Below are 27800 nucleotides of genomic sequence, written 5' to 3' on the forward strand. Positions count from 1 at the left end.
AGGGGGGAGCGGGGGGGGGGAGGGACCCCAGTACAAGCTGGCTCCTGTGGGCTGGGATGCATGGGACCAGCTTGGCCCAGCTGACGCGAGGGCCGCACACCTCCGCTCTGCCTCCTGGACAGGGGGAGCTGGGCAAGCCGAGGGCACACAGCCACAGTCCTCGCTCCCTTTCTTTGGTTGTTTTTCAAACCTTCGAGATAGTTTCTTTCCAAGGCTGATTGACCAATCGCAGGGTGCCAGAATCTTGAAATGTCCAGTAGCACAGAGCTGCCCCTTAGCCAAGGCGGCACCCTCTCTACTCTCTCCTGAGGCCATTCTTTGCTTTGGTGTAGAAAGGGCTCAGACACCTGGCAAGGGGGATGGCTGAGGGGAAGAGACATGGAAGCAGGAAGATGCACATTGAGCTGGGCAGGCACAAGGGGACAGTTCGAAGGCCCTTCTCCTTTGGGCCCTGCCTTTCTCAAGAAGCCATGGAAAAACTGGCCTAGAACAAGAAGTCAGGGAGCAAAGGGAAGCTGCCAACTAGGAAGAGGATATGAGTCCCATTACCTCCACCAAGCAGCAGCAGTGGTAGCATAAAAAGAAGTCCAGGGACCTAATATCCTGTCGTCTTATGAGCTGAGATACACCCCAGAATCCTCACTGAGACCCACTCCAGAACCCAGAACTGAACTCCTAAGGGAAAAGTGTTGAGAAAAAAAATATCTAAAACAACAGAAACAGACTAGGGGACTGAAGGAGTCTGTCACCAGGACTCGGGAAGCAAGGCTGGGATGTCTGCCCCCAGACCAGTTACAGACCCGTATGTACTCAGGCCAAATGGATGACTTGTGCATGTAGGGGGGCCACTTCCGCCCTCTTGCCTTTGCCTGAATGCCGGGCAAATTGCAAGCCTGGACTAGAGAGCCGTGTCCCTGGGAGGGCAGACAGCAAAGCCAACCTCTACGATCGTATGCAGAACTATGAAGAGTTCTGGAGCAAAAGTATCCCCGCCATGAGAACCGGGTTGGGAGGCTTTCAGTCAGCCTTTGCACTGGTGGGAGAAGGGGAAGAAAACCTGGCAAAAAACCCAAAGGAAATGTGTGGCTTCTGTGTGTCCCAACTGGTGAGTCACCCAGCTGCCCTCTGAATCACCCAGCTGCCTTGGTCCATGGGAGTAAGGAACTGTGAGGCACCTGAGTGTCTGGGTCCATGCAAATTTAGGTCTGGATCAGAGGTTTCTGACCTGAGAGGACCAGGGATTCTGCCTGGGTTTTGCAACTAATATTTAAATGTGTATTTGTCTGTTTTCTGATGCAGAATATAATGAGGAATTGCCACAGAGCAGGGTGTCAGGGAGGGAAGGGAATTTCCCAGCCTGCCCCAGGGGATGCTGGAAGGGAGATGCTCCTTCCGGGGCACCTGGACTACCTGCACGGAGGCTCTAGCCCTCCCTAGCACTCAGAAGGGCTCACCAGCACACACTGCCCCTCTGATTGTGCTTCTCCCTGTGCTTGGGAAAGCCCTGAGGGGGGTGACGAGCAGAGAAGCAGGGCCCTCGAGGGCACTGCTCTCCACCGGCTTCTCGGGCTTTTCTGCAACCCACCCCAGGCTTCCTCCCGGCCCAAGTCTCGAACAGGAGGTCTCTGTATGCCTCTCGGGCTACCACCACGAAAAGAAGGGCTTCCGACTCTGAAAGCTCTGTGTGTAGGACTCGCTAGAAGACCGCTGGTGGGAACGGGCCGTCTCGACAATCACAGGTGGCATCTGGACAAGGTGCAGGGGACTCTTGTTGTCTTTCAGGGCCTGGGTCAGATTTAGGATCTGCAGTAGGAAAAATAAGATCAGTGAGGAGAAGACCGAGGCATCCTGGTCTGCCTCTGATGGGGGACCTGCTGGTAGAGTGCTCCCATAAATCGATACACAAATAAACAACACATAAATGAAAAATTATACAAAGAGGGTAATTCCAGAAGTAGGAATAAAAGTGGGCAAAATGCAGAAAATGGAAGGCTTTCCAGTTATTTAAAAAATACAAATTAAAACAAAAAGCTCCCACTTTTCCCTTTTCCCATTAGTAAGGATACAGAAGAAGCTGCCTCAGAAGTGGAGAGAGTTCAGAGCCAGGCTGTAGGGCTGAACCCTAGGCCAGTTTTTCAGAAAGGCAAGTGGATGATAAAGGCTTAAAAGTGAACAGGCCCTCTGACTCAGCAATTCCACTTTTAGGAACTATAGAAACAATCATGGATATGCACAAAACACTTAGTTTCAACTAATACAATGCGGTATTGTTTTTAGCAGTGAAAATGGTATCAATGCTTCAGAGTATGGGAGCAGTTAATAATTAAGGGATAAAAACAGCAATTAAAAGATTTTATTGGCATGGCAAGCTAATCACAATATCATTAGATAGAAAAGGACATAGATAGGAGCTAGTATTATAATGTAAAGACTCTACCTTCGTTTTCTAAAATTCTATCTTCCTATCTGCAGAGTAAAAAATTCTGGAACTTGGCAGTGATTATCTTTGGGTCAAGGAATTATAGGTGATTTTTATTTGTTCATGGTTGTTTATCTTCTGATTTTCCTACAAAGACCATATATTTTGAAAAAAGCCAACATTTCAGTTAACTTCTCCCTCTACTGCTATCTTTTTTTTCTTTTTCCAAGGTTATTTATTTATTTTGAGAGAGAGCACCCAGGGGAGGGGCAGAGGGAGAGAGGAGAGTCCCTAGCAGGCTCCACACTGTCAGCGCAGAGCCCAACACGAGGCCTGATCTCACAAACCATGAGATCATGACCTGAGCCCAGATCAAGAGTCAGACACTTAACTGACAGAGCTACGCAAGGACCCTTAATGCTGCCTCTGTATCATCGTTTTTGTGAGGTTTTTTGAGTAAAATTTTTACTTTGGAATAATTTTAGACTTACAGAAAAGTTACAAAGATAGTACAGAATTCCCGTACACCACTTACTAGTTTCTCCTATTTTAAATTTTATATAACTATGGTACATTTATCGAAACTAAGGAATTAACAGTGGAACATTACTATTAACCAAATGCCAGACTTAATTTGGATTTCATTAGCTTTTCAAGTACTGTTCTTTTTTGATTTCGGGATCCCATTCAGGATAGGTCTTTACCAACTTTCGTCTGTATTTACAGATATTTCAGAAATGTGTCCATTGGAACACGCTTGTCAGAATTAGAGTCACCACCATTTATCTTCTCTGATAGGAGAGTACAAAAGTGGAAGTAGTCTGATAATAGCTTGCTTGCTTTCTTTCTAAAACAATTTCTTTTCTTTAAGATTTTGTTTATGGGGTGCCTGGGTAGCTTAGTTGGTTAAGTGACTGACTCTTGATTTCTGCTCAGGTCGTGATCATGAGTTTAAGTCCTGTATCGGGCTCTGCACTGACAGTGCAAAGCCTGCTTGGGATTCTCTTTCTCTCTGCCCCTTCCCTGGTCATACACGCTCTCTCAAGATAAATAAATCTAAAAAATTTTTTAATGATTTTTTAAATTTATTTTTAAGATTTTATTTTAAGTTTATTTATTCTGAGAAGAAAGAGGGGGCAGGAGAGGGTAGAGCAGAGACAGAGGGTGAAAGAATCCCAAGCAGGCTCCCATGCCAGCACAGAGCCCAATGTGGGGGTTGAACTCACAAACTGTGAGATCATGACCTGAGCTGAAATAAAGACACCTCCCCCCCACCCCACACACACAAGTCAGATGCTCAACTGACTGAGCCACCTAGGAGCCCCTTAAGATTTTATTTTAAGTATGCGGCACCTGGGTGGCTCAGTTGGTTGACTGCCCAACCCTTGATTTCAGCTCAGGTCACCATCCCAGGGTAGTGGGATGAAGCCCCACATCAGGCGCCATGCTGGGCATGAAGCCTGCTTAAGTCTCTCTCTACCCCTCTGCTCCTCTCCCCTGCTCACACACTGTCTCTCTAAAAAATTTAAAAAATAAAGTGGTGCCTGGGTGGCTCAGTCAGCTGGGTGGCCAACTTTGGCTCAGGTCATGATCTCGTGGTTCACAAGTTCAAGCCCTGTGTCGGGCTCTATGCTGACAGCTCAGAGCCTGGAACCTGCTTCAGATTCTGTGTTTCATCACTCTCTACCCCTGCCCTGTTCACGCTCTTTCTCTCTCTCTGTCAAAAATAAATAAATAAAACATTTTAAAAAATTTTTATAAAAATTGAAAATAACTTAAAAAAAGATTTTATGTTTAAATAATCCTCACACCCAATATGGGGCCTGAACTCACAACCCCAAGATCAAGAGTCACATGTTCTACCAACTGGGCCAGCAAGATACCCCTATGATAGCCTTCTTTAAACTGCCAGATATTGAAGGTTTTCACAGCCAGGCCACACACAGAGGGGAGGTAAGCAAGGTTACACCCTCAAATCACACAGACACACAAGCCTTCAAGCCACAAATATCCCTGGCCTGTAAACCCTGCCCATAAAGAGGCAGAGAGACCCCTGAAACAGAGGTGAGAGGTCAGAAGTGGATCCTATCCATAATTATTTTTTACTTCATTGTTTTAATATCCATCAGCATCCTCCACTGCTTCAAAGAGCCTTGAGCACAAACTCAGGGTAGAGAATAAAAAGGAGGTTCAAATGGAATTGGAGTGAATTAAGTTTATTTTATTTGGGGAGGCGAGGGGCAGAGAAAAAGGGAGACAGAATCCCAAGCAGACTCCATGCTGTCAGCACAGAGCCCAACAAGGGGCTTGATCCTATGAATCATGAGATCATGACCTGAGCCGAAATCAAGAGCAAGATGCTTAACTCACCAAGCCACCCAGGCACCCCAAGAGACAGAGGATTTTAAACCTGCCCTGGCTGGTTCTTCCTGTGCCTCCCCTCTGGATCTTCAGGTTACAAGCTGTCTTTCGTGCACGCTGAAGTTATTTGGGCTAAAATGTCAATTATCTACAACTCACTTTCAAAAGATTTGGTCAAAAATAAAATATATAGGGGCGCCTGGGTGGCTTAGTCGGTTGGGCGTCCGACTTTCGCTTGGGTCATGATCTCGCGGTTTGTGGGTTCGAGCCCCGCGTCGGGCTCTGTGCNAAAAAATAAAAAAAATAAAAATAAAAATAAAAAATAAAATATATCAATTTATCTATCTAGGGAGAGACAAATTATACAGTTGTATTAAAGAGAGAAGTTACATACATTTGTATAGTGATATACATTTGTAAAGTGATTACTCAGATAACCTCTAGAGATACTAGCAAACAGATACAGAGATAAAGCAAACGTGGCTAACTAAATATAATAACTGGTGAATCTAGGAGAAGATCCTACTTTACTAAGGTTTGAAATTCTTCAAATTAAAAAGTTGACAAGAAATTGATAACACATTTGAAAGTGCTATTTAAAGGGGCTTTCGCTCAGACCCTGCACTCTATCTAACATCTGGTGCAAAGTCTTTATTTTGAGTAACAACTGGTACCCAGCTCCATCTCTGGGAGTTCTTTGCTCCTCCCCTTCGGCTTAGGGCTCTCATACAGGCACTCTGTGATTAGGCCTCAGGTAAGTAGAGGGCCATGACCTCCTTTCCCTGTGGGAAGTCAGATTTCTGTAAGGCAGAGACTCGTTTTGCCTTGGTGTGTGACTGGTAAGCAAGTAAGGATGTGACCGATACATTGGCCACCTACCTGCTGAAAGGAGCGGTATGCTCATGGAAACTTATGGCGTTGAGAGGGAGGCACTCTAAGTCAGAAGAGGCCAAAAGGCCCTCAAAGGACATTAATGACACAAGACAGAGAGAAGAAAATTGTACTCTCCCACCCTCGTTTTACCACTCTAGACAATGGCCCTGACTGGATATGATGAGAGGAGGGTTGCTATGGTTTTGGCAAGGGACTGAGCTGGAAAGGGATTAGAGAAGAGAATATAATAGGGACAGAGGCACAGCCTACAGAAGCTTGAGAAGTTCATTCCTTTATGTCGAGTTCCATAATACCACAGTATATCATGTGGCTTTTAAGGTTTCCAGAAATTCTGCCTGCTTAACTGGGCCCTAACATTATTTGGGAAATGTAGGAAGACCACATCACTGGTATTCAAGCAGCTGTAATAACTGCAGCTCTTAAAACCTCTGTACATCCCATTTCCGAGGAAACATGAACTCAGTAAGACCAAGAGCTGCTCTCACCAGAAGCCTTTACCTAAACGATATCAAGAGGCAAATGCATAATTATGACTGGAAAGACCTTTTTGACCTTTAAAGATGTGAGAACCTGCCTCTTCTGCGTGCAAAATCATAATCAAAACCGTTAATACATATGGATTACTTCAATACACCAGGTACTGCTCCAAACCATTGATCTCATAATAGCCCTATGAGATAAGAGCTATTATCAACCCCATGTTACATGGGGACAAACTAAAAGAAGGAGAGATAAGCAACTTCTCCAAGACCTCACAGCCAATAAATAACAGAGCTAGGATTCAAACACAGGCACTATGTCCACTGGGTCATCCCACTAGGCCATCCCAGATCTCTTTAAGAACACTTTTAAGTGGGGACGCCTGGGCAGCTCAGTCAGTCGAGCATCTGACTCTTGATATTCCCTCAGGTCATGGCTCGTGGGTTCGAGCCCCATGTCAGATTCCACGCTGGGATTCTCTCTCTCCCTCTGTCTCTCTGCCCCACTTACACACACTCCCTCTCTGTACCAAAATAAATAAACATTAAAGAAAAAAAAAAAGAAAGAAAACATTAAAGTGATAAGCAGAATGTCAGTGCCCTACAGAGTTCTAAAACAATTTTTCAGGCACAGTCTTTACTTTCGAAGATCAACAATGCTCTAGGGGTTTCCTTAACTTTCTTTGAAGGTAAAGTAGAGAAAGTAGAAATAATACAACTTACAATGATAACAAAAATTAGAACCACAGCCAATATATGAGTGCTAACCATGTGCTAGGTAATCATTTTTACTGAACACTTGATATGGCATTATCTTACGTAATCCTTTGGTCAACTCTGCAAGGAATTATTATTGTCACATTTTGTAAACAAGGAAGCTGAGGTTCTTGCCCAGGGCCACAGAGCTTGTAAGTAGTAAAGAAGTCAGACTCCAGAGGCTGGCTCTTAACCACCAAGGCCTATGGCCTGCCTTGAGCAACTTGAGGACAGGGGCCACTGGGTAAATTTACCAATGAACTAGCCAGCAACGGGCACAGAGCACTGGACATAATGGAAGAAGTGGGAGATTTGAAAATGCTACCTTTCCTCTCCCACATGCTAAGACAGAATCACAAATATGTATGGCTTAGATTAAAAGGGTGTAAAACAGAAGCTTTATGCATTTCCTCAACACGAGCATATAACCCTCCCAGAGAGATTCCAGGGATGACAACAGGAGGAAGTCCCGCACTTACCTGTCCCCGCATGACGGCAATCTGCTTATGGAACTGGCCCCTGTCGAAACCAGGATCTTTCTGCAAAAAGGCAGGAGACAGAACCTTCGTGAATCCCTCAGAAGAACCCACTTTCTTCCCCCGATTAGAAACTTTCTAATAAAGAAAACTTACATGAGGCTTATGAGGCTTAGTGAAGGTAACTACCAACCTAAGAACTCTGTTTCACGGGTGAGGAAGAGAACAAGTGACTATCTTGTCCCAAGTCTCATTATGAACTGTAAAGAACGCCGGGCTCTAGTGCTCCACTGGAGAAGGAGAGCTCTACAGATACGCTGCAGCCCCATGACAAGCCACGGTGATTCATCACGACTGCCAATTTTTTGCAAACCAACTCAAACTAGGCCTTGATGCCCACATGTGGGAATTTTGCTTGCTCTTCACTGGTCAACACAGGTCAGTAGAGTGTTAGCCATTCTCTCTTGGACCCATGAGAAAGAAAAGCCATTAGAGATTCCTTCTTCCATATAGTTAGTTATAAGGCTGAGGTTCCCAGGGCTAACCTTGAAGAGTTCATATAGGTCCTCCTCCAAGTCCTTGACGAAGTTAGGGTCTGATATCTTCGGAAGAATCAGATCTTTGATCTCCTGAGAGAACGGGACTTTTGCCTGGGGCAACCAGGCCCAGTAAAAGGGATCTGAAAAGAGGAAAAGCAAAAAACAAAGCTGCCCGTCTCTGGCCTCCACCTATCAGAGCACTGGCGAAGGCAGAATAGCCCTCTTACTTCACTCACAACAGGAATGTTAAAGGGGCTGTTACCTCTAAAGGCTACAAAGTGGAGGAATTAGGATTCAAACCCAGAATTGCCAAAGCCAAGAGCTTGTGCTCTTTCCCAGACATCACATGACCTTCTAGTTATCCACCAGTGAGACACTGAGATGCTCCTTCTGAAAAGACACACAGTACTGAAAAGGAGCTAGTGACCCTCTACTTGTATCTCCCTTTCTTTCTCAGAGTTTCTCAGTTATTACCAGGGCAGGGGCTGGCTTCCAGGATGTCATCAAGGAAGACAGAAAACACTGGCGATAGCTTATATTTAGAAACAGAATAATAATATTATAATAGGATAAATTATAATAAGACAGTCCTCAGAAATAATGAAAAAATGCAAAGCATTGATGATAAAATTCAACTCTGTGCTTTGAATAGGAATGACGTAAGGTAAAAATGACAAGAGTACTTGCATTTTACAGTACTTGCCCTACATGCCAGCTACCGGGCTAAATGCATGAGCTGCATTATTCTACAAATTCTTAGAATAATCCTGTGGTAGAGGTACTGTCTTCACTGCATAGATGAGAAAACAGAGACCAAGTAAGAAAAAGCCAGACCACAATGGTCTTGAGACTTACATGCCCTCCAGGAGTCAGGGTGTTTCAGAGGGAAAGCCAGCCCGTTGTCTATAGCAGCCACCTTGATAACAGGCTCCTTCACCACCACCCAGTCTGTGTCCTGAAGAACAAGGAAAGACCAATACTTAGGGTCCCACCTGTCTCATGCCCTTTAAAGTAGTAGCAAAGCACCCATCCCAACCCCCTCGTGCACCAATCCTTATTCAACCTCTGAACTCGTTTCCATAGTTACCTGAACTTAGTACATTTATGGCACCTCTTACTGGGTTATTCAAGGTTCTCAGAGCCCCTTATCTAAGTAAAGGTATACTTCCTCAGGAGTTGCCACAGCCCTCCATAAGAAGGAAACTGACAATAACAAAAGGCAACTCTAAGCCTTCCTCGTAGGGAAAGGCAGTGAAAGTCCTGAGAGGATGAAAAGGAAAAAGAAAATCAAATATCAGCCAGCCAAGATCCTTTTCTGTAGACCCTGACCAGGTGCTACTTTACTGGTGATGACATTTTCCCATGAGATAACAGGACCGTGGAAGATAACAGTTGGTTACTCTTGCACAAGAGAGTTTCCTGCTATTTCAGGGATAGGTAAAAAGGACAAGGACAAGAGCTGAATACAAAGAGTGGGGCAGGCTACCTATGATGGCATGTTAGACACTCCCATGACTGTCTACTTGGTGCCATGCCTCAGGTTCACAGGTGGCATCACAGAAACAGGGAATGCGGGTCCAGGATACCTGCATCAGAATCCCCTACAGTATATTATTAGAAGTGTGGAATCCTAAGTTTTAACTCCAGACCTAGTGGGAGAAAGCCTTAAAGAATCTGTATTTTTAATAAGGTTTTCAGGTAATTCTGATATGTACAAAATATGAGAACCATTATTAGAAAGGAAGTAAAAACACTATGAGGATGTGTTAACTAACCTTAATGTGGTAAACATTTTGCAAAATATACATGCATTAAATCACAATGCTGTACATCTTAAACCTGTACAATGTTATATATCAATTATTTTTGAAGCTGGACAAAAAAAATACTCTAAGGAATTAAAGTCAACCTCACTCTCTTATTCCACTAATTTTTTTAAATGTGCAGACTGAGCAGACTAGAAAAGTATGGTGGAGTATGAAAGCAATGAGAGAATAAGGGAAGTTGCAGGAAGCAGCTTTTTCTAAACTGAAAAGCTTTTTCTAAACTGTGGAATTATGGTCTATTGTAAGTAAGAAAAGTATTCTAAAAAAGTTTAGAAATCATGGGGCAAACAAAATTACTTCTCAGACCTTTACTATGCTACTGTGCAATGTGAATCTCCAAGAAAAGCATAAAGTATGTAATATATTAGAAGCTTATTTGGAATTTTCTTCATTTTACCTCTATTAATATTATTCGATAGGATATTCCTTAAAAAACAGACTGAGAAAAACTCTATCAAATATTAATCTATCAATTTTAAACACATGTGCTATCCTGATTCTTATCAATTTATATAACCTAATTTCTGATTATTATATGCTTCTACATTATGCATATAAGACTACCTCATCCACTTCTTCAAGACATAGATCAAACTCTTACCCGAGAGCTAGAACTATCCATTGGACAGTCATATTTAATCAGCCAGTTGTCATTGCCTCGATCTGATGGGGACAGAAACGTGATGTTAGAAACGTGATGTTAGAAAAAACTGGGGTGGTTTTCACTTTCAGTCATGCTGGACTACATATTTTGGACCCAGGACCAATCATTCTACAGAGAACAACTACAAAACATTAATAAAATATTTTTATTTTTTTAATTTCTATTTTTTACAGAGTGCATGAGCAGGGGAGGGGGCAGAGGGAGAGAGAGAGAAAAAAAAAGAAAGAATTTTGAGTAGTCTCCATGCTTAGAGTGGACCCAGGGCTCAATCCCACGACCTTGGGACCATGACCTGAGCCTATATCAAGAGTCAGATGCTCAACCAACTAAGATACCCAGGCATCCCAATAAAATATCTTTAGATCTCTTTAAGATACTGGAGGTTTTAAAAAGTCCATTGAGAGTTAAAAGTGTCAAGATCTGGGAGAGAAAGGAAATTCAGACAGAAGAGTCTAGCATTTGTGGCTTCTTTTCTCCTAGAGTACCTGCTGATTTGGGAAGAGGAGGTGACTAAGAGTTGAGAGGTAGAACAGTGTTTGTTCTAATAGTCTTGTGGAGCTAGGGAGAAAAACCGTAGTCTAGTGACTGATAAGGGGAGGAGAATCTTGTACGTCACCCATGCTTTAGATTGAAACCTAAAGAACTACACCTTGGAACTAAGCAGTTTCCCTTTAATACTTGAAATTAAAAGTGAATCTGGATTGCTGGTACCCCTAGCTGCTTGCCAAAAACAAGCATCATCTTCTACACAGGATTTATTTCTGCATCTTAGGCCTCCAAATATTTTTACAATTTTTGATACATAATATCTGACAATGAAAAATAACCAGGTAGAAAGACATGTTGACACAACTAAAAGAAAACAGAAAATTAAAACAAACTTACAATGGCTCCAAAAAATGAAGATACAGACTCTTAAAGATTTAAGATAAAATTCTTACTGTTTAAGAAGATAAAAGGCAAGATTAAGAGTATTAGTAGAAAACAAGAATCCATAAAAAGAATCAAATAGAAATTCAAGAACTGAAAACTATGGTTGCCAAATTGAGAACTCAATAGATGAACTCAACATTACATTTTGCCAAGTCATAAGAGCAAAATAAAGAACCCAGGAAAAATGTGTTTCTAACATGTGACTGGATTCTCAGAAGGAGTGGAGGAAAAAATGGGCAGAAGTAATTATTCAAAGAGTGAATACCTGAGAATCTTCCAAAAGTGACAAAAGGTATCAAACTGTAGATCAAGGAAAACTGTGAATCCCTAATAGGATAAATATAAAGAAAACTATACCAAGCTTATTGTAGTAAAAATTCTGAAAACCAGCTATAGGGAGAATCTCACAAGGAGCTAGAGAAAGAGATTACCTTCAAAGAAACAGCAATAATACAAGGACAAGTGACTTCACAGAAATCATGAGACAACAATGGAACGGGTATTTTTCTTAACTACTGAAAGAAAATAGCTGCCAATCCCAAATTTTATACCCAGCAAAAACAGCCTTCAAAAAATGAAGGAGTAATAAAGACATCTTCAGTCAAACAAAACCAAAATTCATCACCAGCAGACTAGTGCTAATATATTTTCTAAGTCAAAAGAAAATTATCCCAAATAGAACCTTGGGGATACAGAAAGAGTTATAGAGCAATAAAATTGGTAAATATATTAGTACGTCTAGATAAATATTACTAGTTTTGTTGGGGGTGATAGTATTTTTTTCAAAGAACTGTCTTTTACAGATATGTACTGAAATAATTATGAATAAAATTATATCTGAAAATTCCTTAAAATAATGAAAGAAGACAACTAAATGAAAGTGTGAATGGGATAGGATTAGTCATGGATGGACGGTTAAGGCCAGAATGACCAGTGCATGCAAGTTCATTATTCTGCTTAGTTGTATATGCTCAAAAGTCTCCATAATTATATTAATAACAGTAATAATAGTGGTAATACCATCTTAATAGTTTATAGAAATGTGGTTTTATATATGCACATATATACAGACACATATACATATGTATGCATACATGATTAAAACATATGACATTAATAGTACAAAAGTCTAGAGATATGTAATATTAGGTTTTGAGAAATCAAGGATTCACATTGTAATCTTTAGAGTAATCACAAAAAAAAAAAAAACAGAAAAAGAATATATAGCTTCTGAGCTAAAGAAGGGAGAAATGAAATAAGTACAAAATAAAAGAAAGCAAGAAAGAAGAGGAAAACAAGATCATAGGAAGAAGGGGAGGGAAAAAAAGATAGGCACAAACATAAAAAGCAAATAAGATGGTAAGTTTTCATCTATATGTACATTATACATAAATATATTAAATGTTCTAAAACTAAAATATAACATCTGTTTCACTGGATGAATAAAATTGATAAACTTTTAGCTATTTAGATTAAGAAAAAATAGAAGACTGAAATTGCTAAAATCAGAAACAAAAGTAGGGACGTTACTACCAATTCTACCAAAATAAAAAGGGTTTTAAGTAAGTACAATAATAGGGGCCTCTGGTTAGTCAGTTAAATATCGGACTCTTGATTTCAGCTCAGGTCATGATCTCAAGGTTGTGAGGTTGAGTCCCACATAGGAGTCTGCATTGGGCGTGAAGCCTGCTTAAGATTCTCTCCCTCTCCCTCTCCCCTTCCCCATTGTGCTCTTTCTAAATTAAAAAGAGAGAGAGAGTACTATAGGAAATTGTATGTCAACAAACTGGAAAACTTACATGAAATGGACAAATTCCTAGAAACACAAAATCTACCAAGACTATACCATGCAGAAATAGAATATCTGAATAGACCTATAACCAGTAAGGTGACTGAATCTGTAGCCAAAGTCTCCTGACAAACAAAAGCCCTGGACCTTATGGCCTCACTGGTGAATTCTACCAAATGCTTAAAGAAGAAATAACACCAATTCTCCTCAAACTTCTCAAAAATTTGAAGAGGAGGGAACATTCTAACCTCATTCTATGGAGACCAGCCTTACCTTGATACCAACACCCAACATAGATACTACAAGAAAACTACAGACCAATATCCCTTACAAATACTGATGTAAAAATCCTCAACAGAATTCTAGCAAATTGAAATCAGCAGTATATTAAAACGACTAAACCATGGCTGAGTTTTATTGCTGGAAAGTAAATATGGCTCAATATATGAAAACTGTTCAGTGTGATATACCACATTAATAGAATGAAGGGAAAAAAACCACACATGATCATCTCAATTGATCCAGAAAAAGCATTTGACAAAAAATTCAACATCTTTTCATGATAAAAACACTTAAACTGGAATAGAAGGAAACTACCTCAATATAATGTAAGTCATAAATGAAAAGCCCACAGCAAACATCATACTCAACGGTGAAAGACTAAAAGCTTTTTCTCTAAGATCTAGAACAAGGCAAGGATGCCCACTTTCAACATTTCTGTTCAATACAGTACTGGAAGACCACAGCAATTATGCAAGAAAAAGAAATAAAAGCCATCCACATTTGAAAGAAAGAGGTAAAATTATCCCTGTTTGCAGATGATATGATTTTTTTCTAATGTTTTATTTATTTCTGAGCTTGAGAAAGACAGTGTGAGCAGGGGAGGGTCAGAGAGAAAGGGAGACACAGAATCTGAGCTAGCTGTCAGCACAGAGACCAATGCGGGGCTGGAACCCACAAACCGTGAGATCATGACCTGAGCTGACGTTGGACACTTAACCGACTTAGCCACCCAGACACTCCGCAGATGATATGATTTTATATGTAGAAAAGTCTAAAGATGCCACACACAAAAGTGTCAGAATAAATAAACTCAGCAAAGTATCGGAATACAAAGTCAACACACAAAAATCATTTGCATTTCTATTTACTAACAATGAACAACCCAAAAAAGCAAATTAAGAAAACAACTCCACTTAGCACCAAAAAGAATAAAATACTTAAGAATTAATTTAACCAAGGAGGTGAAAGACTTGTATAATAAAAACTACAAGGGGCACCTGGGTAGCTAGCTCACTCTTGACTTTCAGCTCAGGTCATGATCTCATGGTTCATGGGTACAAGCCCTGCATCAGGCTCTGCACTGGCAGCACGGGGCCTGCTTGGGATCCTGTCTCCCTCCCTCTGCCCCTCTCTCAAAAAAACCCACGGAAAACAGAACTACAAAACACTGCTGAAAGAAATTAAAGAAGACATAAATAAATGGAAAGACACCCCATGTTCATAGACTGGAAGACTCAATATTGTTAAGATGTCAATACTATGCAAAGCAGTCTAGAAATCTAATGCAGTTACTACCAGAATCCCAATGATGGTTTTTTGCAGAAATAGAAAAATTCATCCTAAAATTCATATGGAATCTCAAGGGATCCCAAATAGACAAAACAATCCAGAAAGAGAAGAACAAACAAAGCCAAAATCTCATACTTCCTCTAAAACTTTCAAACTTATTGTAAACTGTATTTACTACAAAACTTACTACAAAGCTATAGTAACCAAAAAATAGTGTGGTACTAGCATAAAGACAAACATGTAGATAAATGTAATACAATAGAGTCTAGACATAAACCTTTGCATATATGATCAAATGGGTTTTTTTATTTTAATTTTTTGTTTGTTTATTTTTGAGACAGAGAGAGACAGAGCACAAGCTGGGTAGGGGCAAAGAGAGAGGGAGACACAGAATCTGAAACAGGCTCCGGGCTCTGAGCTGTCCACACAGAGCCCAATGCGGGGCTCGAAACCATGGACTGTGAGATCATGACCTGAGCCAAAGTCGGACGCTTAACCGACTGAGCCACCCAGGCGCCCCTCAAATGGTTTTCAACAAGGGTGACAGGACCCTTCAGCGGGGAAAAGACAGTCTTTTCAACAAATGGTGCTGGGAAAACTGAATACTCACATACAGAAAATAAAGTTAGATCCTTACCTCACACCATTTTCAAAAAATTAACTCAAAATTGAGCCATGACCTAAATCTAAGACCAAAAACTATAAAATTCTTAAGACAAAAACATAGGACAAAAGCTTCATGGCAGTAGATTTGGCAATAATTTCTTACATATGACACCAAAGGCACAGTTAAAAATTTGAAAAACAGACAAACTGGACTTCATAAAAACTTTATAATTCATTTCATTAAGCTGGCTCAGTTGGTTAAGTGTCTGACTCTTGATCTCCGCTCAGGTCATGATCTTATGGCTCGTGAAACTGAGCCCTGAGTTGGACTCTGCACTGAGAGCAGAGAGCCTGCTTGGGATTCTCTATCTCTCCCTCTCTCTCTGTCCCTTCCCCACCTGTGCTCTCTCCCTCTCTCTCTCAAAATAAATAAACTTGAGGAAATATCTGCAAGTCATGTATTTGATAAGGAATTAATATCCAGAATATATAAAGAATTCCTACAACTCAACAACAAAACAACCTAAGATGGGTAAAGGACTTGAATAGATATTTCTCCAAAAATATGCAAATGGCCAAAAAGTACATAAAAAGATGTTCACAACATCACTAATCATCAGGAAATGGAAATCAAAACTACAATTATATGTAACCTTATACCTATTAGGATGATTGTGATCTAAAAACAAAAGGAGTGGTGCTTACGTGGCTCAGTCAGTTAAGAGGCTGACTTCGGCTCAGGTCATGATCTCACTGTTCGTGGGTTGGAGCCCCACATCAGGCTCTGTGCTGACAGCTCAGAGCCTGAAGCCTGCTTCGGATTCTGTGTCTCCCTCTCTCTCTGCCCTTCCCCTGCTCATGCTCTGTCTCTCAAAATGAACATTAAAAAACATTTTTTTAGATAAAAATAAAAACAAAAGACAAAAGGAAACAAACCCCAGAAAATAACAAGGTGATGAAGAGGTAGAGAAATTGGAATCCTTGTGCACCACTTGGGGGAATGTAAAATAGTGCACTGCTATGGAAAACAGTATGGCAGTTTCTCAAGACTAAACATAGGTCCCTATACTTCAATTAAAAAAAAAAAATTAAACAGGGGTACTTAGGTGACTCAATTGGTTGAGCATCTGACTCTTGATTTTAGCTCAGGTCATGATCTCAGTCATGAGATCGAACCCTGTGTCAGGCTCTGAGCTGGGCATGAAGCCTTCTTAACATTCTCTCTCTTCCTCTACCTCTTCCCCTCTTGCACATGTGTGCTCTCTCAAAAAAAAAAAAAAGAAGAAGAAAAATTAAAGACTGCCATACGATCCAGTAATTCCACTTCTGGGTATATATATAAAATAACTGAAAGTAGTGTCTCAAAGATATTTTTGAACCCATGTTCATAGCAGCATCATTCACAATAGCCAAAACGTGGAGGCAGCCCAAGTGTCCATCAATGGACAGATAAGCAAAGTACGGTATATGGTACATACATACAATGCAATATTATTCAGCCTTAAAAAGAAAAGAAATTCTGACATATGCTGCAAGATGAATGGACCTTAGGGGCATATGCTAAGTGAAATAAGCCAGCCACAAAATGACAAATACTGTATGAGCCTACTCCTATGAGGTACTTAAAGACAAAACTGTCCTGTGATAGGTCTTGCTACTCTGAGTGACTAGGGATCAAGGACAAAAGTACTCTCGATGTTGCCTTGGAAGAGCCAATGTGTCTTCAGTCTGGAACTGGGAAAGAGGCTAAGATAAAATGTACTACCAGCTCCAGGACTCACTACCTCTGATAACTGCACAGATGTACCTGGACAAAGCTTGTCTTGGCAAAGAATTTTCGAGGCCCTTCTGACTCAGACAAACCTCATCCTGAGACGGCCCTCTGGTATCAGCTCGGCAGGCCTCCAGGTGCCTCCCGGCGCCTCCCAGCCAGCTAGCACAGCGAGACGGCCTGCAGCTGCTCACCAGTGTTGCGGATGATGTAGTCCAGCACCACCAACCGCTCAAACTGCAGCAGTAGTTGCCGATTCGTGTTCTCAGGGAGAGGTTCTGCTTCAAAACGCCGGAGCCAGAAGTCTGCGTCTTTGTAGCCTTCAACAAAGAGCTGGAATGAACCAACCTGGAGCCAAAGAGGAAGAATAAAGGGATTTCCCTGTAGCTCAAGTCCCAGGAGCCCAGGAGTAAGCCAGGTGGCCCATAAGGCACTGTGTTTATATCAGAAAAAGGTCATGAGAGTGCTTGCCCAATCCAAATTCAAGAAGCCTATCTAAATGGGCCAGAGGAGTAAAGTGAGAAGTTAAGAGCTCTGTTCTCTGGAGAATTATTCCCCAAACCCTGGGCCCTCAAAAATGAGGAAGACAGAAGCCTCAGGGCAGGCTATTCACGGGTCTACATGCAAGTCTCTAGGTGCCTTGTTTCACCACCTGGATGGTTATTCCACCATAAACCATCCCCTTTACTAAGCCACACAGGTGCAGTTTATACCTTTGGCGGTAGTCCAATGCGATTAAACCGCTGCCCAACTTTTGGCACTTTCTCTAGTGCAAGCCGCTTGCCCCTGGACTTCACTCGGTCAATGGCACTATAGTTGAAGGTATCGCTGGCCAGATATACTACCTACAGTGGAAAGAGAAGAGACATCTAGGTTACAATCGAGTATAAGAACTATACCATTATGGCAGGTGATAGCTGGACACTCTCCAGTACCGCTCCTCTCCCAGGGCCTGCAGAAAGAATGCACTTCTCAGACTTTCTAAGGACTAGTTCATACCAATGGAATGTTGACAAAGTGCTGTATGTACATCACCTGCAGGGCTGGCCCCTAAAACCTCCCATGATCCTTAGTTCATACTCACCTATCTGTGCAGCTGGAAATGAAGGGCTCTGAGATGGCAAAACCACATCATGGAAGGATGTTAGATCTCTTGTGAGCAGGATCCATTAAACCAATGAGATCCAAGGTTTTTATAGCATGAATTCTCCTGACTAATAATACAGCCACTACCTGGGTTAGGAGAAGAGAGCCCAACACCTAATTTCTCTCCACGTAAAACCAAGTTGTAATTTACTCCATACCCTTTTATTTCCTTTTGAATTTTGTGCTCTGTGCAATTATTCACATTTAAAAAATAAACATTAGGGGCGCTTGGATGGCTTAGCAGGTTAAGCGTCTGACTCTTCATCTCAGCTCAGGTCTTAATCTCAGGGTCATGAGTTCAGGCCCTGTGTTGGGCTCCACACTGGGCATAGAGCCTACTTTAGATAGATAGATAGATAGATAGATAGATAGATAGATAGATAGATTGATTAGAAAGAAAGAAAGAAAGAAAGAAAGAAAGAAAGAAAGAAAGAAAGAAAGAAAGAAAGAAAGAAAGAGAAAAGAAAATTGGTTTTAATTTTTAGTGATTGTTATATATACACATATTTATGCAGACTGTATCTGGAATATAATACAAGAAACTAGTACTAACAGCTGTCTCCAAGGAAGGAAACACAGGGGCTGGAAGACAGAGGTGGGAAAGAGGCTGAACTACTCTTTTCTGTTGACCCTACTGTGCCTTCTGATCTCTACACTAGATGCATGCATTGCCTATTCAAAATAAAAAATTTAATGGGCCATCAATGTTACACTTGATTGTGGGGATGCCTGGATGGCTCAGTCAGTAAGCATCCAACTTCAGCTCGGTTCATGATCTCACAGTTCGTGAGTTCCAGCCCCGCATCAGGCTCTGAGCTGATAGTGCAGAGCCCGCTTCAGATTCTGTGTCTCCCTGACCCTCTGACCCTCCCTCCCACCCTCCTCAAAAATAAACATGAAACAAACAAAAAAAAGATATTACTTGATTGTCAAACTATAGTAGTATCACTATAATTCAAATGTATGTCCATTATCACCCTTTATCACACTGTCTTGTGATTATCCATTCATTTATCTAACCCACTCTTAAGATTAAAGAGATTTGGGGAAGAAGAGATTATGTTATTCACATTAGCACTCTCAGTACCTAACACAGTGCCTGGTACATACTCATTAAATACTTTAAAAAATTTTTAATGTTTTACTTATGAGAGAGAGACAGCGTGAACAGGGGTGGGTCAGAGAGAGAGGAAAACACAGAATCCAAAGCAGGCTCCAGGCTCTGAGCCAGCCATCAGCACAGAGCCCGACGCAGGACTCGAACCCACAAACCCTGAGATCATGACCTGAGCTGAAGTCAGACGCTTAACTGACTGAGCCACCCAGGCACCCCTAAATATTTATTAAATGAGTGCATGAATGAGTTACAAGCTTCTCTTGGAGATAGCAACAAATGACTTTCAGCATATAAATACCTAAATTAAATAAAATTAAATTTAAAAGAAAACTATTTATTTTCCTAAGCCTTGCAAAACTCCTTACAAATAATTATTGTGCCTATAAATCTTAGGGACAAAATCATTCCTTCCCTCCTTATCTATCCATCTATCCATCCAGTGTTAATGGAGCATCTAAAATGGATGTGCAAGTTCCTGTTAGTTGGCACTCTCTGGCGAGAAAACACATGCATTGGAATCAAGGGGGGAAAAGCCTTTCCTAGGACTACCTTGCCAGTTTCCACAGTGAAAACCCTTGGTTTCTCACACGATAAACCATCCTTCCCCCGCCCCCCCAATCAGATTTATTTTCTATCACTCTCTGTAACAATCCACATTTTCCCTATGATTAACAAAATCATCATAACCCGAAACCACACAGGAACACAGAGCAGAGACAGCTACCAAATGAAAACTAGAGCCTTACAATTGGAAGCTCCATCACAACATGAGCCCCGTTTCCATAGTGACAGATGCTCTAATCAACTGGATAGAATCTTGTCACAAGGGTGGGTAGGCTAGGAAGGGAGAGACTTTCATTATTCTTTAGCAGCTCTTTGTTAAACTTGCAAAGTTCTATCTCATCTCAATCTCATGGAAGACAAGTATTTTTGTTGGTGCTGACTTTCTGATGCAAAAGATCCTCAAGCCACATCAAAATTCTCTACTAGGGACAGAGGAAGACCAGAGATGGGGAAGAACGGGATTTTGGGGGGTGACATTCTATTATGATCAGCACTGACATAATACTACAGACTAGGATGTATGGAGTGTTTACATTGTGCAAAGGCACTAGGCTATGTGTTTTACATGGATTATCCTCTATAATCTTAATAGTTACCCCATAAAGTAGGAACTATTTATATTCCTATTTTTATAGTAAGGAAACTGAGCAGGCAGAGAGTATGGGGGTGTTTTCAGTGACTTGCCAAGGTCACCCAATAACAAGCTGCAGAGCCAGAATGTGGCCTCCGCCTCTGATTCTTGGGCACTGCATTCCCAAAGCACAGGCAGAGCGGGCCCACGGCTAGATGCTGACTACCATTCACCTAGTAAAGAAAGGGAATGACAGTGATGAGCAAGGAATAGTTAAAAGAATTTCTAGAGTCTAGGAGGGGCCTAGTAGGAGGAATTCAGGTTAGGCAGGAGATCTTTAAAGCATTAATTATCATACAAGATGTTCAAAGTATGCTATATAACTCTGTGTACAGAGAGGACTAAAGCTAAAGGGAAGGAATGAGCTGTGCAAGGCCAGGTACTGAATCAGATGTCAGTGGGAGCTACAAGCAGACACTCTCCCCACAGACCTGGGTTGGGGGGATTCCTAGGATTGTCCCTCATGGTTCGACACGCCCTTACTGATTCAACTGGCACTAATGGAATACTTCTCATAAAAACAGCACATTGCTAGGTGCTGAGAATAAGAAAATTTTAAGAAATGGTCCCTGACGTCTACAAACTTACAAACCAGTCAGCTTATTGTTTGGAGTTCGGTGGCAAAGGAGCAAACACAATAAAACAACTACAACAATCACAATTTCTTCTGAAACACCCTGGGGAAACAGAAGAAAACAGGCTTGAAGGGAAGCTCCTACCTGCTGATCAGTCTCTGCCCACAGAGCTGTGCAAGGCCAGGCACTGAATCAGAACCTATCTAAACTTGCAAAGAAAACCTCAAGCAGGGGGTTTTACACTAGAGGCATGGTCCTTACAAGGTCAATGAGTAGACTCCAACTGGTCCATGAATCAATCCTCTGAAATTTTATGCAAACAACAATTGCAAACACATTTTTTTTTTCTGGGAACAAGATGTATAGCTTTTATCAGATTTTCAGAGGATTAAGGATCAGAGTTACAAAGATGCTCCTGCAGCCTTAGTGCATCAGATTATGAGACTGACGCACTGCTCGCTGCGCTAAGAAGGCGACAGCCTTAGTGCATCAGATCAGCGCTCCACCTTGTTACTAAACCTGAGGGAGCCACATACTAAATGGGTGATGATGTGTCCTTAAACGTTCATATGCTGACCAGCAGATTCCTTCCCCTCATAACCCTTGGAAAGTTTCAGATAAAACCCTGTAGTAGAGAGACTCTTAGCCTGGCATCAGTAAACGCCCTGAAAATGTATGCAAACAATTCTGTATTTCAGCATACTGGAGGGGGGTGGGGAATAATGGTACAGGACCTTCATTAGAACCTCGGCTAAGTCTATAACACATGTAGGGTATGTGCAAATCCATTCTAAGTGTGGATTTGCCTGGATCTGGGACCCTGATTTTATTATGTTCAGCTAAGTACCAGAATTCCAGAACATAAAGATGGATGAGAATTCCAGGTCAGTTCCCTGCACAAGTTCAAGCCAGACTTTAACTCTCAGCCCATCCGAGATTCCTTCTTGCTAGATCTTGTATAAGTGATTAACTGACATCACCTAGTCCATTCCAGACCATCTCTATCATGGGATAGCTCAGAAATCTAAAAGAATGAGCTTTAAAGTAGCTAGGTTTCTAACCAGCTTACAGTTACCTGGGATTGAAAGACCCAGGGAACCTGTAAGTATGCATAAAAAGGTCAGTGAATTTCCTGACATTGTATGCAAAAATTTTATGTGTATCCTTCTCAGGATAGCTTCCATCAGATGATCAATTCGTGAGCCTAAATCTATTACCTCTTCCTGCCCGCCCCCCCCCCCTGCCGCCCCACAAAAGGCTGACAACCCTAGACTAAGGACATAAACAGCCCTCCCTGGACCTAACGGCCCCATTAACATGTAGCAGGACTTAGGCCCAGGAAATCTCTGGATAGGCAGTAAGGCTCCCTGGAGACAGGTCACTGACCTTTGTACGGGGTACAATGTTGAGTTCCAGCTTTTGGTCCACCAGACTGGCCCCTGCCTCTGACAGATAGCCCTGGTTGAGGACAAGGCAGTCACGGCCGAAGCAGCAGGGACAGCAGAGCTTCTGTAGCCACTTGGTCCACTTAGGATTAAGGTGCCCATATGGCTCTTCATTCTTAGGTTTGAAAACAGCAATGATCTTCTACGCAGAGAAAAGAAAAATAGGATGTTAAAGGCAACTGATTAAAGTAGCTCACAGACCAGGTTAGCAAGACTCTAGAAAGAAATGAGAAGGCACAGGAAGATATTCCCTATAGACAGACACTGGCTTCTCCCCAGCTTGTAAGGGGAAGAGACAGCTCATGTGTGCTGCTAAGAGACCCCTGCCAGAAAGGGCTGTGGCCAAGGAGATGCCAAGTCTAGTATATGTGGTAAAAGAGACTTCAACACCATCAAACCCCAACTTCCAAGGTACATTCGTACAAACTGCTGCTCTGCATCAATAAGGTGATAACCTAGCTGAGAGGAAAGTAGTAAAGTATTACGAAATGAGATGAAGAGAACTCCTTCATCAACAGCGAATTTCCTCTAGCAGCCTTACCATTCCACTCCCAGGGTATTAACAAAACCTTAAAAAGTCTCGGAAGGACAAACTAAGAAAGCAATGGAAGGGAAAAATCACAGCAGAAAAAAGAATCTGCTACCTGGTTAGAATGGGGTTCTTTAAAGTTACTCTGACAGGCAATAGATCAGGACATGAGAGCCCCCAAAGATTAAAATCCACCTTCTCTTCCAAGTGGTAACTTGGTCCTCAGAGGTCCTTGCAAATATTGGATGCTGCTGCATTCTAGACACTCTGGGCCTCCCCCATGAGGCTTTCTTCCCCAGGCCAGGCAGCCCTCCAAGGTTATTTCACATTTATCTTATTCCCTCCAGTCCTCAAACTGGTAAATATGAAGAAGAAGAAAAGCAAATATGCTGTCCCAGTGATTCATCTTCATATCATATGACTCCCCCTCTCCCCTCACCCCACTGCCAACTCAAGCTAGTCTGGGTCATAAGACATTTTCCTGTGGGTGTCACTTCCTGACAGGCAGGTCACAACAGAAAACATACACCCATCTGCCTGCATTAAGTATGTACTCCTATTAGGAACTGGCTAGGTGCATGTCTCCAACAATAATTGGTCCATCTGGAGGCTAGTTCTTTCGAGAAGCCTTGCAAGAATTTAACAGGGCAAGAAAAACACAGAACTCTCCTCCCTCCAAAGGAAATCAATTTAAACCCCCCAAAAAACCTTTACATATTCCCTGGGAAAAGTCAAGTACATATATTCATATCCTAAGTCTTCAGAATTGCATTCTTATCCAAAATGGCTAGCAAAAGGCCTAAGTGTGCAATCTTCCTGTCTCTGAATCCCTGGAACCCTGGGCTTGGAACCTCACAGCATGAGTCCATTGTCACTCTCTGGAATTGGGCAGTAAAACCACAGGACGAGTTGAGGCATGCCCTACAATGCAACAGTCAGTTCAACTGAGGTACAATGTGGAGTTCAGCAAGCCAGTCTCCAGTGGAAAAAGACTGAGACATTCCTTCTATTAGTATTTTTCAACTACCAAGACTGAGGCTTAAATACTTCCATTAAAGAAAGCAGAACTCTGGGACACCTGGGTGGCTCATTCAGTTGGGCGTCTGACTTCAAGTCATGATCTTAAGGTTCATGAGTTTGAGCCCTGCATCAGGCTTGCTGCTGTCAGTGCAGAGCCCACTTCAGATCTGCCATTCCCCTCTTTCTGCCCCTCCCCCGCACGCACACACACACTCCCTCTCTCTCAAAAATAAAAAAATAAAGGAAAAATGTAAGTTAAAAAAAAAAAAAGGAAAGCAGAACTCAAGGCCAAAATTGCACCCAAAGCATCATTATAGACTAACCTCTCAAACTTCTCTATTTCCTTCCAACATAAGGAGAATCAGAAAGTATTTCAACAACTCTAAAAGCATTAGTAATCATCATTATCTCAGTATCACACAGGTTTCATTAAATGATGATGTGTGGACTGGATAAACAGAAGAATGGTGGGTGGGAAGGATGGAGGAGCAGACGGACATCAGGCAGAAAGGAAGACAAGTGCCTTTCAGGACAAAGTGTGGCCTCAGTTCAATTCGATTCTGTTAACGTTTGCTCAGTACCTCATTTGTGTGAGCACTGCAGGCTTGCCAAATGATACATAACACCCTTGGGCCTAATTTCCAAAGCTAATGTGAACTTCACATTTTCAACTGTGTTTCTGAATACTCAAGGATATTCTCCTACTTCACAGAAAACAAACTCTAGAACCACTCAAATTAGAAAGACACCCATCATTATTTGGTTGAGGAGGAAAGTGACTACTGCCTGATTTTTCTCACTGTCTTCTTTCTCTCTTCCCTACTATACTTTCAATTCCTTTATTACATTTAGTAGTAAGCTTTGGTTTGATTTAAATTTTATTTTAAGAGACAGAGAGAGAGAAAGAGAGAAGAGAGGGGCAGAGGTGGGGAAGGAGGGGGAGAGAGAGGGAGAGAGAGAGACTCTTAAGCAGGATCCCTCTTTATGAGGTGCCTGGATGGCTCAGTTGGTTAAGCGTCCGACTTCGGCTCAGGTCATGATCTCAAGGTTCATGGGTTGGAGCCCTGCATCGGGCTCTGTGCTGACAGCTAGCTCAGAGCCTGGAGCCTGTTTCAGATTCTGTGTCTCCCTCTCTCTCTGACCCTCCCCTGTTCATGCTATGTCTCTCTCTCTCATAAATAAATAAAACANCTGACCCTCCCCTGTTCATGCTATGTCCCTCTCTCTCATAAAAAAATAAAACATTAAAAAAAAAAAAAAAAAAAGAGGATCCATGTTTAGCATAGAGCCTGATACAGGGGTCAATCCCCTGACCCTGGGATCATGACCTGAGCCAAAATCAAGAGTTGGGGATTCTCAACCAACTCAGCCACACAGGCACCGCTGGTGCCAATCTATTCTTTTTAATGTTTTATTTGTTTTTGAGAGCGAGAACTAGCAGGGGAAGGGCAGAAAGAGAGGGAGACACAGAATTTGAAGCAGGCTCCAGGCTCTGAGCTGTCAGCACAGAGCCCAACATGGGGCTAGAATTCGGGAACTGGAAGATCATGACCTGAGCAGAAGTCAGAAGCTTAACCGACTGAGCCACCTGGGCACCCCTGATGCCCATCTTTTAAAAAAGCCTTTCCTTAACAACTCCTTACTAACACTCCTTTAATGAAGAGGGTGAGGTACAGGTCATTTAGGTAACAGCAGTCAGTGAAGCTGGGGATAAAAACAGAACTGTACAGGAAAAGGCCACTCACCAGCTAGTGTCAGCACCCGCAACCAACTACTGACAGACCTGGAACTCAAAGGGCTTCTCCTGCCTATCCAGCAGCCCTAAAGAGGAGGTTATTATCTATGCTAACATTTAACATAGTTTAACGCACATCACTCATGTTGCACAGTGAAACAGACAGACATAACTTTTAATAAAAAGTTTTTTGTTTAATTTGGTAAAAAAACATGAAGCTGATGGTTCTCAAATACTCTGGTCTCAAGATCCCTTTAAACTCTTAAAAATTATTAAAGACCCCCAAATGTAAAATCTACATTTGCTGTATTAGAAATTAAAATCAAAATGTATGACTGTTAATTCACTTAATAATAAAACTAAATCTATTACATGTTAACATAAGTGATATGTTTTTATGAATAATAACTATTTTCAGAACAATTTTTAGTAAGAAGGCAGGCACTGTTTTACATTTTTGCAAATCTCTCTAGTGTCTGGCCTATAAATGGCAACTGTATTCTCATACCTTCCTTAATATTCAGTCTGTTTCAATATCACACATCATGTAGCCTCTGGAAATCTCCACTGTAAACTTATTAGGAAGTGAGAATGAAAATGGCAAATAGTCTTAAAATTGTATTAAAAATAATTTCGGCCTGTGGGCCTTTAAAAAGATTCCCATAGGTCCTTCAGCTGCCCTCTGAGAACTGCTGCATTGTGTATTAGCAGTTGGATAGAAACAGCACTGCTTGACTTGGCTGTTTAGGCAAAGAGGCCCTATTTACATGTTAACTCTCAGAAACATTGGCTACTCCAGTGTATGAGACCCTGAAAGAAGATGGGATCCAAATAGAATGAAATAGAAGAGGGTTAGCCTGTATTTATCCACCTGTCCATGGCCATTGACCCAACCTGCCTCATCCATTACACCTTGTGGTCTGGGACAGGTCCCTAGAACAGACCATAATGGTGCTTAAAAATCTCAGGGCTGCCTGGGTGGCTCAGTCTGTTGAGTGTCCAGGTCATGATCTCATGGTTCGTGAGTTCAAGCCCCACGTAAGGCTCTGAGCAACAGCTCAGAGCCTAGAGCCTGCTTCGGATTCTGCATCTCCGTCTCTCTCTCTCTCTCTGTTCTGTCTCTCTTTCTCTCCCTCAAAAATAAACAAACATTAAAAAATTTTGGGGGGCGCCTGGGTGGCTTAGTCGGTTAAGCGTCCGACTTTCGCTTAGGTCATGATCTCGCGGTTCATGGGTTCGAGCCCCGCGTCGGGCTCTGTGCTGACTGCCAGCTCAGAGTCTGAAGCCTGTTTCAGTCTGTGACTCCCTCTCTCTCTGACCCTTCCCTGCTCATGCTGTCTCTCTCTCTCTCTCCTAGAAATAAATAAAAATATTTAAAAAAAAATTTTTTTTCAGGAACTACATCTAAATATGACATACAAACTTGACTGCCTCTTAACGGTTAGGTAAAAAATAATAATTCTGTTTGAGATCTTTATTCTTTATTGGGCTATTGGTGTTACTCCCAACCATATGTAAGGACATCAGAATTTCTTGGGAGGCACAGGTAGTTGGATTCAATATTATAACAAAACTTTATATTTGAAAAATGAAAAAAAAAAAAACCTGTACCATTTTCATGACAAAGTCTTGGTGGGTAAGTCTGTTTGAAAGATTGAAAATTACTGATACAAGGCCTAGTTCCTAGCACATGCGAGCAGTATATGTAAAATTCTGAAGCAAATACCAATTAGCACTATCTAATAAATTACTAATCTCAGTGGTCAGGAAATCATCTCAAAATTATACTACTTTTGCTTTATTCGATGCCATGTATCCAAGAAAGCCAAATCCACAGGTCAGTGGGCATACAGCTTAATAAAAACCAAAACCCTCTGAACTCCTGCTAAGCAACAGGAACCACGCCAGGGGCTTTCATGTGGGACATTGCATGTAATCTTCTTAGTAAACCAG

General features: G+C 41.8%; 1 protein-coding gene across 1 annotated transcript; it reads right to left on the minus strand.

Moving 5' to 3' along the window:
- Positions 1-6: 6 nt before the first annotated feature.
- Positions 7-25992, minus strand: PI4K2A (phosphatidylinositol 4-kinase type 2 alpha). The gene is made up of 9 exons (XM_077780301.1): positions 25984-25992; positions 22505-22705; positions 17799-17930; positions 17280-17433; positions 10352-10413; positions 8780-8879; positions 7931-8064; positions 7389-7448; positions 7-1803 (listed from the first exon to the last, which is right to left on the minus strand). The coding sequence occupies exons 1-9, from the start codon at positions 25990-25992 to the stop codon at positions 1642-1644; spliced, it is 1014 nt and encodes a 337-aa protein (XP_077636427.1). The 3' UTR covers positions 7-1641.
- Positions 25993-27800: the final 1808 nt, after the last annotated feature.

Source organism: Crocuta crocuta, unplaced genomic scaffold, assembly GCF_008692635.1.
Source record: "Crocuta crocuta isolate KB4526 unplaced genomic scaffold, BGI_CrCroc_1.0 scaffold170, whole genome shotgun sequence".
Classification (NCBI taxonomy): domain Eukaryota; kingdom Metazoa; phylum Chordata; class Mammalia; order Carnivora; family Hyaenidae; genus Crocuta; species Crocuta crocuta.